At 50.8% G+C, this 14038-nt stretch overlaps 1 protein-coding gene across 1 annotated transcript; it reads right to left on the bottom strand.

Annotated features, from left to right (window-relative positions):
- Nucleotides 1-5645: 5645 nt before the first annotated feature.
- Nucleotides 5646-7885, bottom strand: IL13 (interleukin 13). The gene is made up of 4 exons (XM_029942677.1): nt 7725-7885; nt 6552-6605; nt 6203-6310; nt 5646-5836 (listed from the first exon to the last, which is right to left on the bottom strand). Exons 1-4 carry the CDS (start codon nt 7845-7847, stop codon nt 5729-5731), a joined length of 393 nt encoding a protein of 130 aa, XP_029798537.1. The 5' UTR covers nt 7848-7885; the 3' UTR covers nt 5646-5728.
- Nucleotides 7886-14038: the final 6153 nt, after the last annotated feature.

Below are 14038 nucleotides of genomic sequence, written 5' to 3'. Positions count from 1 at the left end.
CTGTCTCTCTCTTGCAAAAATAAATAAACACGTAAAACAATTTTTATACGGGACACACTTGAGCACAGGCCTCCCCAGATCATTACCTGGTAACTCAATCCTTCAAGGTGCTCACATCATGGTAAAAACCTCCTGTGCCCACATCCAATCCAGCAGCCTCTCCCTTGGAACTATATCCAGACTGAAGGCTGTGCTGGTTTAGATGCTTGAAAATTCCCACGATAAAGGAGTTTTAAGACTTATGTGGTTAAAAAAATTATATATTTACTATTTATATATTAGATAATATCCATATATTTATGTTCTAAGAAGGCCTAGTGTTTATGTAAATGACATCTAAGTGTGTATCATGCAGATAACACACACATCTCCAGAACCTGACCACATCTACTCCTCCACCATCATGTCCCACGTGGGTCCCACAGGAGTGCCGTGACTGGCCACCCTCCTCCCCTCCTTGTTCCCACGTTGTGTTCTTCACACAGCCTTCTGCCCCGAGTGCCTCTGTTACAAGGGAGCCATATTGCGTCACTCTATCCCACCAGAGCAAAGCGGTCCTGCCCTCAGAGCCCTGACCACCCGTCCCCCTTGCTCCTGCCCTTGGCCTCTGCTCCCCACACCCTGATTCTGGGAGGAGTGTTCTTGCTCAGGATGTCAGCACCTGGCCTCCCCTCTCCCTGGACTTTTCCTCAGTTAAGTGAATGGTTTTCTCCCTGCCTCAATTCATCCACATCTGTGTCCTGACCTCCCCTCACAGTAAGGCAGCACCTGCCCGTCCTCAGAGCCCCCATCCCCTCCCCCACTTCCCTGCCCGCCAGCACACTCACCACCACCTGCACAGTCTGTGTTCTCTTGCTGGTGGATTCTGTCCCCCCACTAGAAGTAACCTTACCATGGATCTCGAGCATCTAGAACACCTAGTAAAGGTCTCAGTAGATGATGCATGTATGAGTGGAACTCTGTTTCAAAGAGGGGACAGCTGGGACTTGGCCTGAGTAACAGCAAGACCCTGTAGTCTCTGCCCCAGCTCCTGGGGAGAAAAGGGGAATGGGATTCTGAGCAAAGTTGCAAGGAGGACCCCTCACAGGGAGGGAAGTAGCGGGAGGAGGGTGCCCTCTGTCTTCTCGCATGGAGGTAAGGTAGATCCATAGGCTGCTGGCTTCTCTTTTCTTTGAGAAGCAGGTGGAAGGCTCTTCTCCTGACAGAGGAAAGCTGTCTGAGGAATCTGCAGAACCCAGGGCGTCGATGTCACTTCAGCCTCACAGCTGGACTGGTGACCCACCTTTCCCATCTCATCCCCCGCATGTCCCCCTGCACCAGCCTGGCAGCCAGGGCTGGGTGAAGACCCCCAAGAAGGGTGTGCCTTCCTCTCTCACTGGCAACAAGGATCTGACAGGCCCCGTGGGAGGAATGGTGCGGGGCCCCTGCAGGTGCCGGCTCCGCTCCTGAGACAGCCGGCTCCCAGCACACTTTGAATTGAACTCGGGGCCCCGATGGTCCCATCCAGGGAGTGCTGCTCGCCCCTTCCCAACCTCTCATGGACCAGGCACTATTTTCCTGTTGTTTTGCTCTGTTTTCTTAGTTAAATTTGTCTTTGTCCTTCAGCGGGGAATGAATAAATGCTCCTTTTAGAAAATGTGGGAAGAAAGAGATGAGAAGAAAAAGGAGACACTAAATGAGAAATCACTTTTCTAATGGGGTATCCCTGGGGCTCCTTGTGGCCTAAGGCCGTGGGCTCAGCAGGGGGCGTGGACCCTCTGGTCTGCAGGGGCCTCCATAGCAGACTGGCTCTCAGACGTGACCCTCGCCACATACTTGCTTGGCTGTCCAAGTAATGCAGAGAGCGGAACTGACGAAGGTTGCTATATTTAATGCTGCTGTTTGCGTCACTGGTGACCACACAGTAGCGTCCGCCTGTGTGGCGCATGGGCTGGGGGCGTTTCTGAAGGACGCTTTGAGAGAACCACTTTCCACAAGGCATTGTGCAGGGGAAAGGAGAGGGCGCAACAGAAAGTAAGGTCGTAGGTAGAAAATCGCTTCTGGGATTTCAAATGGCTTCGTCATGGGGCCCTCCCTTGCTGCTGAGAAATCAGTTGATCTGGGAAAGTTCGTTGCAAACCCTTTACTCTGTTGCTTTTGGGTGGAGCTGAGAAACGAATGAAGATAATGAGACTTTATGACTTTTATTTTTCAGTGTAGGAGTGGGCAGCGTGTGTGGGAGGGGTGACCGTGGATGTAGTCCCCAGTTCTGACTCCGGCTTGGGCCTATGGAAAAGCCAGATGACTGACCAGTGAGCCCCAGGCCAGATGGCCAGCCTGGTACATGGTCAGCCTGGAATTGGCCAGACCAGCTTAGAAGAGAGTCAGCTCAAGGGAGGAACGATTTTTGGTTTTGTAAAAAACTGACCAACTAAATTAAGATAATATGCAACAGGCACTTTCCTGCTGATAATAACAAAAAAGCCACAGGCCGATGGATATGATAATCCACCCCAGCCTTCAAGCTGCTAGGTCACAAGGAAACAAGATGAAAGCCCTTGTCCTCCTGAGTCCCGAGAAGTTCAGAGGGCCAGCCTCAGAGAAACCCCAGCAGTGACTCGAAGTGTTTTCTGACACCTCATCTGAGCAGCAAAGAGAGGTGTTGGAGCCGACTTCACCGGAAACTCAAGCGTGTCTCACTTCTCACTTGAGCCCCAGCCCCTCTTCCAGTGAAACCTCTGGGGCCTGGGGTTTGTGGAGTGCAAAGGGGCTCCCCACCCTGGGCCCCATGACCAGCATCTCCCTCCCACTCAGCAAGCAGTCTCTTCCCGACCCCCTTTCTCTCTTGGACCTGCTCAGGGTTTGCCTCTTGCACGGAATAAGTGAGACCATATGGTTAGAGAAACTCCCAGCAAGTACCCCAGGCGTGGTCCCCAGGTAGTGGGGCTCCCAGCCACAATAGCTGACACATACCCTTTTTCCCTCTTTCATCTTTTTCTTTCTCTCTCATTCCTGGCTGGGGCCCCCTGCCTTTTGCCACCTGCGCTGGCTTTGTTCTGTGGCTCTGGGAGGTCCATCATTCCTGGAAGGGCCTGAGCCCCTTCTGGCTGACTTGCACGCATCAGTGACCACAGGTTCCTTGTGGGGACAGTCTGTGCAGCAAGCAGGGAGCTGTGGGTGCCTGCAGACGTGGTGTGCTGTGGACCCCTAGTGGTGGGGCTCTAGTGGCCTTGCTGGCGCTGTATGCCCTCCTGATCACCACTTGGAGTAAATACATCCTTAGGAAATCCTAAGGGACCCAGTCTAGCCTCGCTTCCAGCCTTTATTCTTGATGGATTTGCATGGAATTTCACCTGAAGACTTTCCATCTTCCTTCGGACAGACAGACCAATGCTCTAGTTGGGCAGAGGATGTGGGTCAAAGGTGATGCTACCAGAGACTGGATTGCTAATAAGTTTTGTATAAGATTAAAACAATCTTCCATAAATGTCCTCTAGCTCAAAACTCTTGAACCTCCAGATGGAGAGGAATCGCAGAGATCTTACCTCCTACCCCCACCCCCGAGTTGCCTGCCTTCCTGGCAGAGCACTCCTCTCCAGAGCCTCCACTGCTGAAAGACTTCTTTCTGCTGCTAAACCTTGTGTGCATGTGGTGTCTTGGTCATTGCCAGCCCAGAGGGCTGGGGGAGTGCAGGCTGTGGGCAGTCCTCAGCAGTTGTCGTGGGACGCAGCAGGTGCTGAGACCTCGTGGGACCACGGAGACGATCCGGTCCCTGCTCCGGGCAGCCCTGGGGCCCTCAGCTCCTGTGCCTGCTCCACAGGTCTTCCCTCAGTTCTGCCTGGGTGCGAGGGGTCCGCTCTATTTTTAGTGGTTCCTGGAGCTGCCCCTGCGGTTGTCTGCCCCTGGACAGGTCCTGCCATGGCTTCTGTTGCCTGAGTCGTGCGCAGCGTCACCTCTCACTGCTCCCAGTTGGCTGCATCCCCTGGTTTCTGAGCATTCCTGTGGATGTTCCCACAGGGCTTGGGGCTTCCCAGGGAGGGTACCTGCCCACCACTCAGTGTTGGAGGCTGGTCTGTGAGGACCCACCACTCACTGCAAAGGCATCCCCTCCTTCTGGGCACCTCTCAGAGATTCACGGTGTAAACTGCTCCTGAGGGGCATGAGCATTAGCTGTAGCTTGCTGAGGCCTCTGCTTCTGGCACTTCTAGTGCCAGCCTGGGCCAAGGAAGAGGCAGGAAGACCTGGCTGGGGCAGCAGTCTGACCAGGCCCCTGGGACCGGTGTCTCCACTCATCCCTCCATAGTTCAGGGGCCATAAATCAGGTGTTCACAGCCGTGGTGAGTATGCACTGAGGATAACTGTCCAGGGACAGACTGTGCTCTCCCTAGAAAGTGAGATTCCCATCAGGGGCAGTGCCCAATCAGGTTGATGCCAGTACCATAAAGATCATACATTTAGTCCAGATAACATTTGGACAGAGGAAGGCAAGGTCATTTAGTGTCTGGGCTCTGGAGTTGGAGTGAGTTCTGGCTTCTAATCCTGGCTTTGCTCCTCAGCCAGGTGTGTGACCTTGGGTGTGCTGCCTTCTCCTCCCTGAGCCTCAGAGAGGTTGTGGGAGAGATACCAGAGGTTGTGTGGGTGATGCTACACACAGACTGGCCACTTGTCATCACTGTGATTGTTAGATGACTTCTGAGGTCCCTAACTGCTCCTCCTCCTCCTCTGATGTCCTCCATGAACCCAGATGTCCTGTCCCATGCTTTCTCTGCCTCCCCGTGGGTGGCAGGTGGGGGAAAGTCCCTTCAGGCTAGCCCACACCCCTGGGGGATCGTTAACTTCCCTTCAGCCCAGATCCTGTCCCTAACCGTGCCCGCCCCCCTGCCCTGCCTCCAGAAGAACATAGGCCAGGGTTCCCAAAGGCCAAAGTAAAAGACAAACATCATCAGGTCTCTTGTCACTGTCTTTATTTCTGGCTTCCTTTGACAAAGTCAGTGAAACAGCACATTCAGTGACCCACCCCACAGTCCACACACACCAGATGCAGCCTTCTAGGCTGTTCTTGTATATATTATTAACTCTTTGATAACATTTTATTTCTTAAATTTAAATACAGAGGAAAACAATAAATTACTTCTTGGCTGAGGGCCAGATGCTGGCTGGCAGAGAAGAGCAGCTACTCCAACCCTCTCTCCTGTCCCCTGTGTCCTGGGGCCAGTGTGTCCCCAATGAGGTAGCAGAATTTTGCACACAGTGCTTATTCCCAGGGACTCCTAACGCCCAAGTCGCTGAGCCCCCAGCTCCAAGTTCTGGCGGCGACAGTCACTTTCTGTCCCCGGCACAGACGCACACATTTGTTTAAATAACACAGAGTAATAAATAAGGCCAAGAAGAGATGTGCCTGAGCCGCTGTTTGCCGTAGCTGTCCCCTCCTTGGTGTAATGCTGCCGTTGGCTCTAAGGAGGGGGCAGTTGTGAGAGGCAGTGCTCCCACCCCCCCACCCCCCCACCCCCCGGTTGTTCATGGAACTCAGAGCGCAAATGGAGGAGGGTCCCGTGCACCAAGGCAAGAGGCAGCTGGGATCAGCGAGGTGAGGACAGGCAGCACAATCTGAGGTCTAAGCTAAGGAAATCGTGCCCCCCTCCCACCCCCCCATCTCCCCAAGAAACCTGAAACATCTGAAAGAAAAATAAATCTATAACTTAAACAGTCAGGTCTGTCTCTGCAAATAGCAATGCTAAGTTTTCATCCTTCATTCGAAATTTCCATGGCGAAACTTTCTCCTTAAATGGTTGAGCAGGTTTTTGACCAACTGGATCACTTCAATTTTGGTGTCTCGGCTGAGCTCACTGGAAATCTGCTGCAGGATGAAGAGGCCAGCGTGTTAGTGGGACTCCAGAGCAAAGATGCCCAGCATCCTCCAGGGGCTTTCCAGGAACTGGCTTATTTAATCCTCACAAAAGCCCCATGAGGTGGGTACTGTTGGTGATCACATTTCACTGATACGGAAACTGAAGCTCAGGTAGGAGTCGGAAGCCCTCAAGACCAGGTCTTGGAAATCCCAGAGGTAATGCTCCTGTTGCCACCATGGCCACCACCACCCCCCTCCCCGCTGGGTGGATGCTTGCCCCAGATGCTCAGCCAGGTTCCCCCAGGAGCTCCAAGGGTGAGCCCAGGGCTGGCAAGAGTGGGTGCAGGGTTGTGGGGTATGGGTAGGGGGCCTTACCCCTGCTGAGGGCTTCTGAGAGCACAGTCCTTTCAGCATCCTCTGGGTCTTGTGGATGGCAGTGCAGTCAGAGACATTCATGAGAGATTCTAGGGCTGCACAGTACTGCTGGGAGAAGAACACAGGGGTGTCAGGCCCTGCTGGGACCCCCTGCTAAATGGCTCAGGCAGCACCTTCACTGACTTTACAGGAGGAGGGCGCTCAGAGTCCTGGCGGAGGTAGGTTCGGGTGGTGGGGGTGGTCCAAACGGTGCTTGGAACCCCTAAGCCTTGCAAGTGAGGCTCAGGAGAGACACGCCTAAGACCTGCAGCCTCAGCCACCTCCCTCTCAGCGTCCGAGGGGTCCTTACCATGCCAGCTGTCAGGTTGACGCTCCACACCATGCTGCCATTGCAGAGGGATGCCTGAGGGAGCAAAGAGACAGCAAAATCACAGGCTAGGTGTCTGCAGGGATCAGAACCCACAGGCAACCTGGCGTAGCACAGTGGCAGGCCTGGGCCCCCGCAGTGTTCCTGAGCTTAATGTCCTGCTCTGCATACTGAGGCAGACCCATTGTACAGGGTTTGGGGGCTGAGAGAGAAAATTCTGAGTGACACAGCCTTTTGTGAAGCTTCCCATAGCCAGGCCAGTGTTCGGTGAGGAAGGAGGGCAGGCCAGGGCAGTCTGATGGGAGGCGGAGGGCGCTAGTGTGTAAAACTTGACCTGCTGGGGCACCTGGGTGGCTCAGTTGGTTAAGCATCTGACTTCAGCTCAGGTCATGATCTCATGGTTCTTGAGTTCGAGCCCTATGTCAGGCTCTGTGCTGACAGCTCAGAGCCTGGAGCCTGCTTCAGATTCTGTTTCCCTCTCTCTCCATCCTCCCCTACTCGTGCTCTGTCTCTCTCTCTCAAAAATAAACATTAATAAAAAGAATTTTTTTTAGACCCTATCTTCCAAATCAGAGGACACTGCAGTTTAGGATATGCCAGGCCTGGTTTGAATCTGGCTTTTGTCAACTTTAATGCAGCCTTAGTGAAATAGGGTCATTGCACCTGTCTCTTGAGGTGGTTGGCAGTAATGAAATGAGATGAAGAGCACCCAGCACTAGGCTCGGCACACAGTCCTTGCTCAGAGTGCCAGCCATCACCACTGGGGACAGGTGCTGACTACTAATGAATTCTTCCATAAAAATGGGCTTAAGCAAAGTCCTGTGAATAATGCCCCGTTGTTCTGTTCAGATCCAGTTGGCAAATGCTAAATTGCCCTGGGAGCATGCTGGCCCCTCTCTAACCTCTTTTCTTGAATGGCTGGGTAGGAGCTGGTCTTGGCAGTCCGGATCAGGCCCGGGGAACAGGTGGCCCTTGGGAGCTCTGCCACATCTCTCTATGGGGCCATTTATTGTGTGGTCCCCCAATCCCTGGCCCAGCTCCTCTCCCTCGTGGCTGGGCCTGTCTTGGGATGGCCCAACCTTCATGGCCTGAACCATGACCGAGTCCCCCACCCTAGCACCCTCAGAGCTAGGACCCTGGCTAGCGGGTACTCACCTGATTCTGGGTGATGTTGACCAGCTCTTCAATGAGCTCCTTGAGCTCCCTCCTCACGGGGCTCGGGGAGGCAAGGCCACCAAGGCAGGTGAGAGCAATGACCACGGTCAGCCAGAGCGCCATGGAGTCTGGAGCTAACACAGGAGGAGCAAAAAGCACACACGGAGGCTGGCCTAAGCTGGGTGGCTTGTGGCCTTGGCCTCTTGCGGTAGCTTTTATAGGCCGAGTGTGACGCCTCCCACCCTGGTCTCCGCTTTGTCGGGTACGATCTAGAAACCACATCTTTACTCATCTTGATTTTACTTTGTGGAAAATCCAGTGTCACATAAAGGAAAGCATTTGATTTCTTGTGGACTTATCATTGAGGGGGTCTGGGGCAACTTTCAAGATACGGGTGGGCTTACTCCAGCAGTAGGGAAGAAGGCAGCCTGGCGTTGGCCATGCCAGCTAGAGCTCCAGCAGTTTTGCTAGATGACCACCCCCAGGGGCTACCCAGCTCCTGTCCTGAGACCCTTTTGGGTCACCAGAAGTGCAAGGCAGACCCTGCTTTGACCACAGTCTACCAGATGCGGGAATTTAGGGGTTTTATTTTTCCACTGAAATGGTCTCTTGCATTACCAGAGTAATACTTGCTTTGGATACAAAATTCAAATGGGATAAAAAGGGAAGAGTGAAGTTTATTCCTTTTCAATTGCCTGATTCCCTGTTGGCCCTACTGTGGAAAGAATGATAAAAAGTTCAGATTCCCAGGTCTCCACTGAAAGATCCAGAAATTGTAACTTTGAGTATTGGGCAGCCTAAAAACTGGGTGCCCAACTCAGGCCTTCAGCATGGGCCCATCCTGATGGGAAACCCTTGACAGGCCAGGCTGGCAGGAGTCAGGACCCAGCCTTAGCCCTGGTTGGAAGGTGTGACTGTTTCCAGTGCCACTTAGACCTGGCCGACCACCTCTGCTCACCAGTTATCTGTGGGACAAAGCCCTCCCTCTTGGGGGACCCGAGTTTCTATAGACTGAAGGCTGTGGAGGGCAGCTTCAGGGCTGCCCCCACGCCAGGGTCCCCCTGAACATCCCATCCCCTCAGGGACGCTGGCATATAGCCTGCTTTTCACTCCTTTCTCTGTAAGTCCTCAGAACCCCCTGCAACAGAGACAGCATTATTTGCCTATTGATTACTGATACCAGGCTGTCTCCTTCACCCACTTCCTCTCCTAAACCAGTGTTTTCCCCTCCAGCCCCTTCTCTGTCTGCGCAGGCTCCCTTTGTCCTATCCCCAGTGAGGCCCAACCTCCTCACAAAGGTCTCCAAAGGGACAAGGGACGCTGGCTGCCGCTTCTCTTGCTCAGATGCCTCCCAGCCTTGCCCACTCTCTCCTCCCACCTTCTCTTCTGTCCAAACCCAAGCTTCGAAGCTCAGTTGTAGGTCCTGAGCCAGCCCCTGCCCTTTGTGGCCCCCCAGGGCCTGGAGTGATGCCATTTGGCTGTGTGACAACCCCTGTGGGTCTCTGTGTTGAGGGAAGGAGCAGGGAACCACGGTGTGATCCCAGAGCTCTGCGCCAAGATGAGTCAAGGAACCTCAACCCCAGGACCATGCAAACCGAGCTGGGGGAGTTGTGGGCAGGCGCGCCCCTGCGTGGGAGAAGGCGCGCTGGCCTGACAGTCTCAGCGATGCCCCGCGGAGATAGGGGCCTTATGTAATGAGAGATGGGGCTGATAAACGGGATCTGCGCGGCTCTGCCCTCCTCCGCGGCCCGGGGCGGTGGCCTCGCCGGAGGGACGGGTGGGAGCGCAGAACTGACTCCTTCAAGCTGTGAGGCGCCGCCCCCGCCGCTCGTGCGCGTGGGTGGCAGGCTGGGCGCGGGAGCTTCCAAGGTGGGAGTGACGGGACACAGCGCCAGGCGGGACGCGGGCCGGCGACACACGCCGGCCTCCCAGCGTCCCGAGCGCCTGTGCACACCGGTGAGGGGGGCGCACGGCCCACCGCCTGGCCGGCCATATACTGCCGCCGAGGACCCTGCCCGCCTCGACTCCTGCCTTGCCACCAAGGACATCGGGGTCGCGCCGCCCGGCCAGGTTCATGAAACCGGTTCTGGCCTTTTGCCCAGAGACGAGCCCCCGCTGGCTGTGTAACAAATACTCCGTTGGTATTTGATTTTCAGGGGGTCCATTGACACCCTGAAGAATTGCGATCAACACGAACTACGAACAGGCTGCTCCCTGCACTGGACACGGAGCATGCTACTGTCCTACAGCCTAGGCGTGGGTGCCAGATCCCGGCCCCGTGGGTGCAGGACGGGCGCCCCCGGCCTGGGCATGGGCGCGGGGGCGTGCAGGGGAGCCTGCCCCGGAGGTGCGGGGAAGACCAGGGAAGGGTGGACCAGGGAAGGGTGGCGTCGTGGCCTCTGCGCCTTGCACTCGCCCCGCGTTGGATTTCTGGAGTGGAGATGGCCCAGCCTGGGGACTAGCCCTTTCTGTGCGAAGTTCTGTGGAACATCCTTTCCCAGTTTTCTCTCACGGCGTTTCTCTAATCAAAAGAGATGCCCAGTCAGTGGGAGGAAGGGTTAGGCGAATTGTTTTTAATAATTTACAATATCTAATTAGTAGAATTTTAAAAATTAAAGTTATACATGTATGTACTTTAAAAAAAATCATTCAAGGAGGTTGGTTGTAAAAAAGTGTCATTTTTGACTTTCTGTTCCCCGTGTGTCTGTTGGATTTGTGCATGACTTGTGAGCGAGGCACTTAGTGCCCTTCTTTGCTCCTTAGTGGCTTTTGAAAGATGTTTGTATAATAATCCGCGGTGGACACAGCAGCGTCTTCCTCACAAACAAAAGGCAGGCAGCTTACTGTCCCTGATTAGAGCTTCAGCTTCCCTGAGCTGAGGCTTCTTCTCCTGTCCTGCCCCCCACAGGGTGCACAGGTGCCTGCCGGGATCCTTGGCACCACACCGTGAGAACTGAGGTTCAGAGGACAAAATAAAAAAATAATACTCGAATACTATTTCTGTGCATAACAAACCTTCTGTGTCTCTGATCCAAGAATCTCATGTCATTTGCCAGCATCCATGAACTTGTTAGCTTGTTAACTTGCAAGTGAGAAAAAATGGCAGAGCCTTCAGTTGTTGACAAGCAGCTCAGCCCCCACCCCCCACCCCATTAACCTCTTCTCGGAATAGCCCCGGTTTTCACTATTTCTTTAGGTATTTATGTCTTCTCTGTTTCTCAATTTCTTGATTTTGGGGGGCAGACATTTTCTGTGGTCTATGATGAATATTTAATTTCTTTCTTTTTTGCTATCCTTCTTGTGCTTGCTTCCTTCCCTTTTTCTCATCCTAACTGCACATTGGATCATAGGTCGGGTCAGTCTTTGTTGTTGTTGTTGTTTGACAATTTGCATAGCAGTACCCAGTATACTCAAAGCTGGGACATGGAGTTGACTATGATTACTTTTATTCCCCCTCAAAGCTTTTTCTTCTGGAGTTAATAATAGGTTTTGCCACTTGCTTCGTTTTCTCTTTTCCTCTATAATTTGACCTTACATTCTTGGCTGCTTATATAACTATCTTCTTATTAGATTTGGGTAAATGAGTTATTCTCACAATTTCATTTTCCCCAGAAAGTCTGCCTCAGAGCCTGCTGAGCGGCTCTGACTGACCTGGAGAGTGCCCTCTGGCACCTTGCATGGCTGGCCGTCATTCCGAGGTCTCCTGTCACCCCTGTCCTGAGAGTTCCCTTTGCTTCTCTCCTTCGTGACCCTCTGATCCTTGCAGCTCAGGTCGTCTTCTTTCTTGGGGAAACAATCCTAACAACACAGAATTTCAGGCAGGAAATAATTTTCTTTCAAAATTTTTAATGCCTTTGCTATAGTGTCCTGTCTTCCAATACTGCTGTTCATAAGTCCAAACGCATTTTGAATCCAGACCCTTTTTAGCTGTCTCTTTGGAAATTTGTAGGAAGCTTTCTGGGCTCCCATGCTCCAGATGTCATGGCGATGCACCTTGGGGTAGTTCTGTTTTCATCTAGGATGTCAGAAGCACAGCAGACCCTTTTAAACTGAAAAGCTGTTATTAAGTTTTGGGCAGTTTTCATTCTTGAGAAAAAAGAAAAACTTTTATTTATTTTATTTAAAAAGTCTTGTGGGGGCGCTGAGTGTCTCAGTTGGTTAAGCGACCGACTTCAGCTCAGGTCATAATCTCCAGTTCAGGAGTTTGAGCCCCGCAGTGGGCTCTGTGCTGACAGCTCAGAGCCTGGAGCCTGCTTTTGATTCTGTGTTTCCCTCTCTCTCTGCCCCTCTCCCACTCTCACTCCCTCTCTCTCTCAAAAAAAAAAACTAAAGAAATTAAAAAAAAATCCTACGTAGGGTCATTGCTTTAAAAAAAAAAGGTTTTTTTTTTCGAGGAATTTTAGATTCATATTGAGATTGAGCAGCAAGTCCACGGTTACCGTATTCTCCTAGCCCCGTACATACATCGCCTCCTCACTTACCAATATTCCCTGTCAAAGTGGTATTTTGTTACAATTGATAAGTCTACATTGACACATCATTATCACCCAGAGTTCACAGTTTACTTCAGGGTTCCCACTTGGTGGTGCGTATTCTGTGAGTTCTAACAGATGTATAATGGCATATACATTGTGATATCATATGGAGTAATTTCACTGCCCTAAAAATCCTCTGTGCTCCACTTCTTTGTCCCTCCTTCCCTGCTAACCCCTAGCAACCACTGATTTTCTTTTTGTCTCCATAGTCTTGCATTTTCCAAAATTTCATATAGCTGGAATCATACATGTCTAGACTTTTCAGATTGACTCTTTTCATTTAGTACTATGTATTTAAATTCCTTCATGTCTTTTCATGACTTGGTGTCTCCTTTTTAGTGCTGAATGGTATTTGACTATCTGGATGTACCAAGTTCGTTGACCCATTCACCTACTGAAGGATATCTTGTTTGCCTCTCAAGGTTTGGCAGTTTTGAATAAGGCTGCTCATAAACATCTGTGTGCAGGTTTTTCTGTGGACATAAGTTTTCATTTCATTCGCATAAATACCAAGGAAAGTGATTACTGGATCATATGATAAGAATATGTTTAGTTTTTTAATTGTCAAACTGTCTTCCAAGATGGCCATACTGTGTTGCATTCTCACCAGCAACAAATGAGAGTTCCTGTTGCTCTACGTCCTCACAAGAATTTGATGATGTCAGTGTTTGGATTTTAACCCTCCTGATAGGTATGTAATGGCAGCTCACTGTGGTTTTAATTTAATTTCCTGATAATATATGATGTTTTCATGTACTCACTTCCCACCTGTGAATCTTCTTTGGTGATGTGTCCATTACGATGTTTGGCCCTTTTGAAAATTAGGTTGTTTTCTAATTGTTGAATTTTTGGACAGTATCGATATGTCTTTTGCAATATTTTCTCCCAGTCTGTGGCTTGTCCTCATTTTCTTAACAGTATATTTTGCGGGGCAGAAATTCTTACTTTTAATGAAGTCCAAGTTGTTATTTCTTTGTGCCTCTGGTGTTGTACATAAAAAGTCATCACCAAACCCAAAATCATATACATTTTCTCCTATATTATCATAGAAGTTTGATAGTTTGCATTTTACATTTAGGTCTTTGATCCATTTTGAGTTAGTTTTTGTGAAATGTGTGAGGTCTGTGTCTATTTTGGGGGGTGTAATGTGAATATCCAGTTCTAGTGCCATTTATTTATATTTTTTAAATTTTTACTTAATTTATTTTTTTAATTTACATCTAAGTTAGTTAGCATATAGTGCAACAATGATTTCAGGAGTAGATTCCTTAAGCCCCTTACCCATTTAGCCCATCCCCCCTCCCACATCCCCTCCAGCAACCCTCTGTTTGTTCTCCATATTTAAGAGTCTCTTACATTTTTGTCCCCCTCCCTGTTTTATATTCTCTTTGCTTCCCTTCCCTTATTTCATCTGTTTTATATCTTAAAGTCCTCATATGAGTGAAGTCATATGATATTTGTCTTTCTCTGACTAAATAATTTCACTTAGCATAATACCCTCTAGTTCCATCCATGTAGTTGCAAATGTCAAGATGTCATTCTTTTTGATTGTTGAGTAATACTCCAGTGTGTGTGTGTGTGTGTGTGTGTGTGTGTGTGTGTGTGTGTGTGCATGTGTGTGTACACACACCACATCTTTTTCCATTCATCTGTTGATGGACATTTGGGCCCTTTGCATACTTTTGCTATTGTTGATTGCGCTGCTATAAACATTGGGGTGCATGTGCCCCTTCAAAATAGCACACCTGTATCCCTTAGATAAATACCTAGTAGTGCAAT

The sequence above is a fragment of the Suricata suricatta genome, chromosome 6, assembly GCF_006229205.1.
Source record: "Suricata suricatta isolate VVHF042 chromosome 6, meerkat_22Aug2017_6uvM2_HiC, whole genome shotgun sequence".
In the NCBI taxonomy this organism is placed as follows: domain Eukaryota; kingdom Metazoa; phylum Chordata; class Mammalia; order Carnivora; family Herpestidae; genus Suricata; species Suricata suricatta.
Note: the sequence above shows the minus strand (reverse complement) of the source record. Positions and strands in the feature narration are given on the sequence as shown.

Bases quoted from the DNA above. Each gene is read 5' to 3' on its own strand.
- IL13 (XM_029942677.1), bottom strand. From the start codon at position 7,847: ATGGCGCTCTGGCTGACCGTGGTCATTGCTCTCACCTGCCTTGGTGGC. The intron at 6,606-7,724 runs GTGAGTACCCGC...TTGCTCCCTCAG, and splicing joins TCAACATCACCCAGAATCAG to GCATCCCTCTGCAATGGCAG. The intron at 5,837-6,202 runs GTAAGGCCCCCT...TTCATCCTGCAG, and splicing joins CTCAGAAGCCCTCAGCAGGG to CAGATTTCCAGTGAGCTCAG.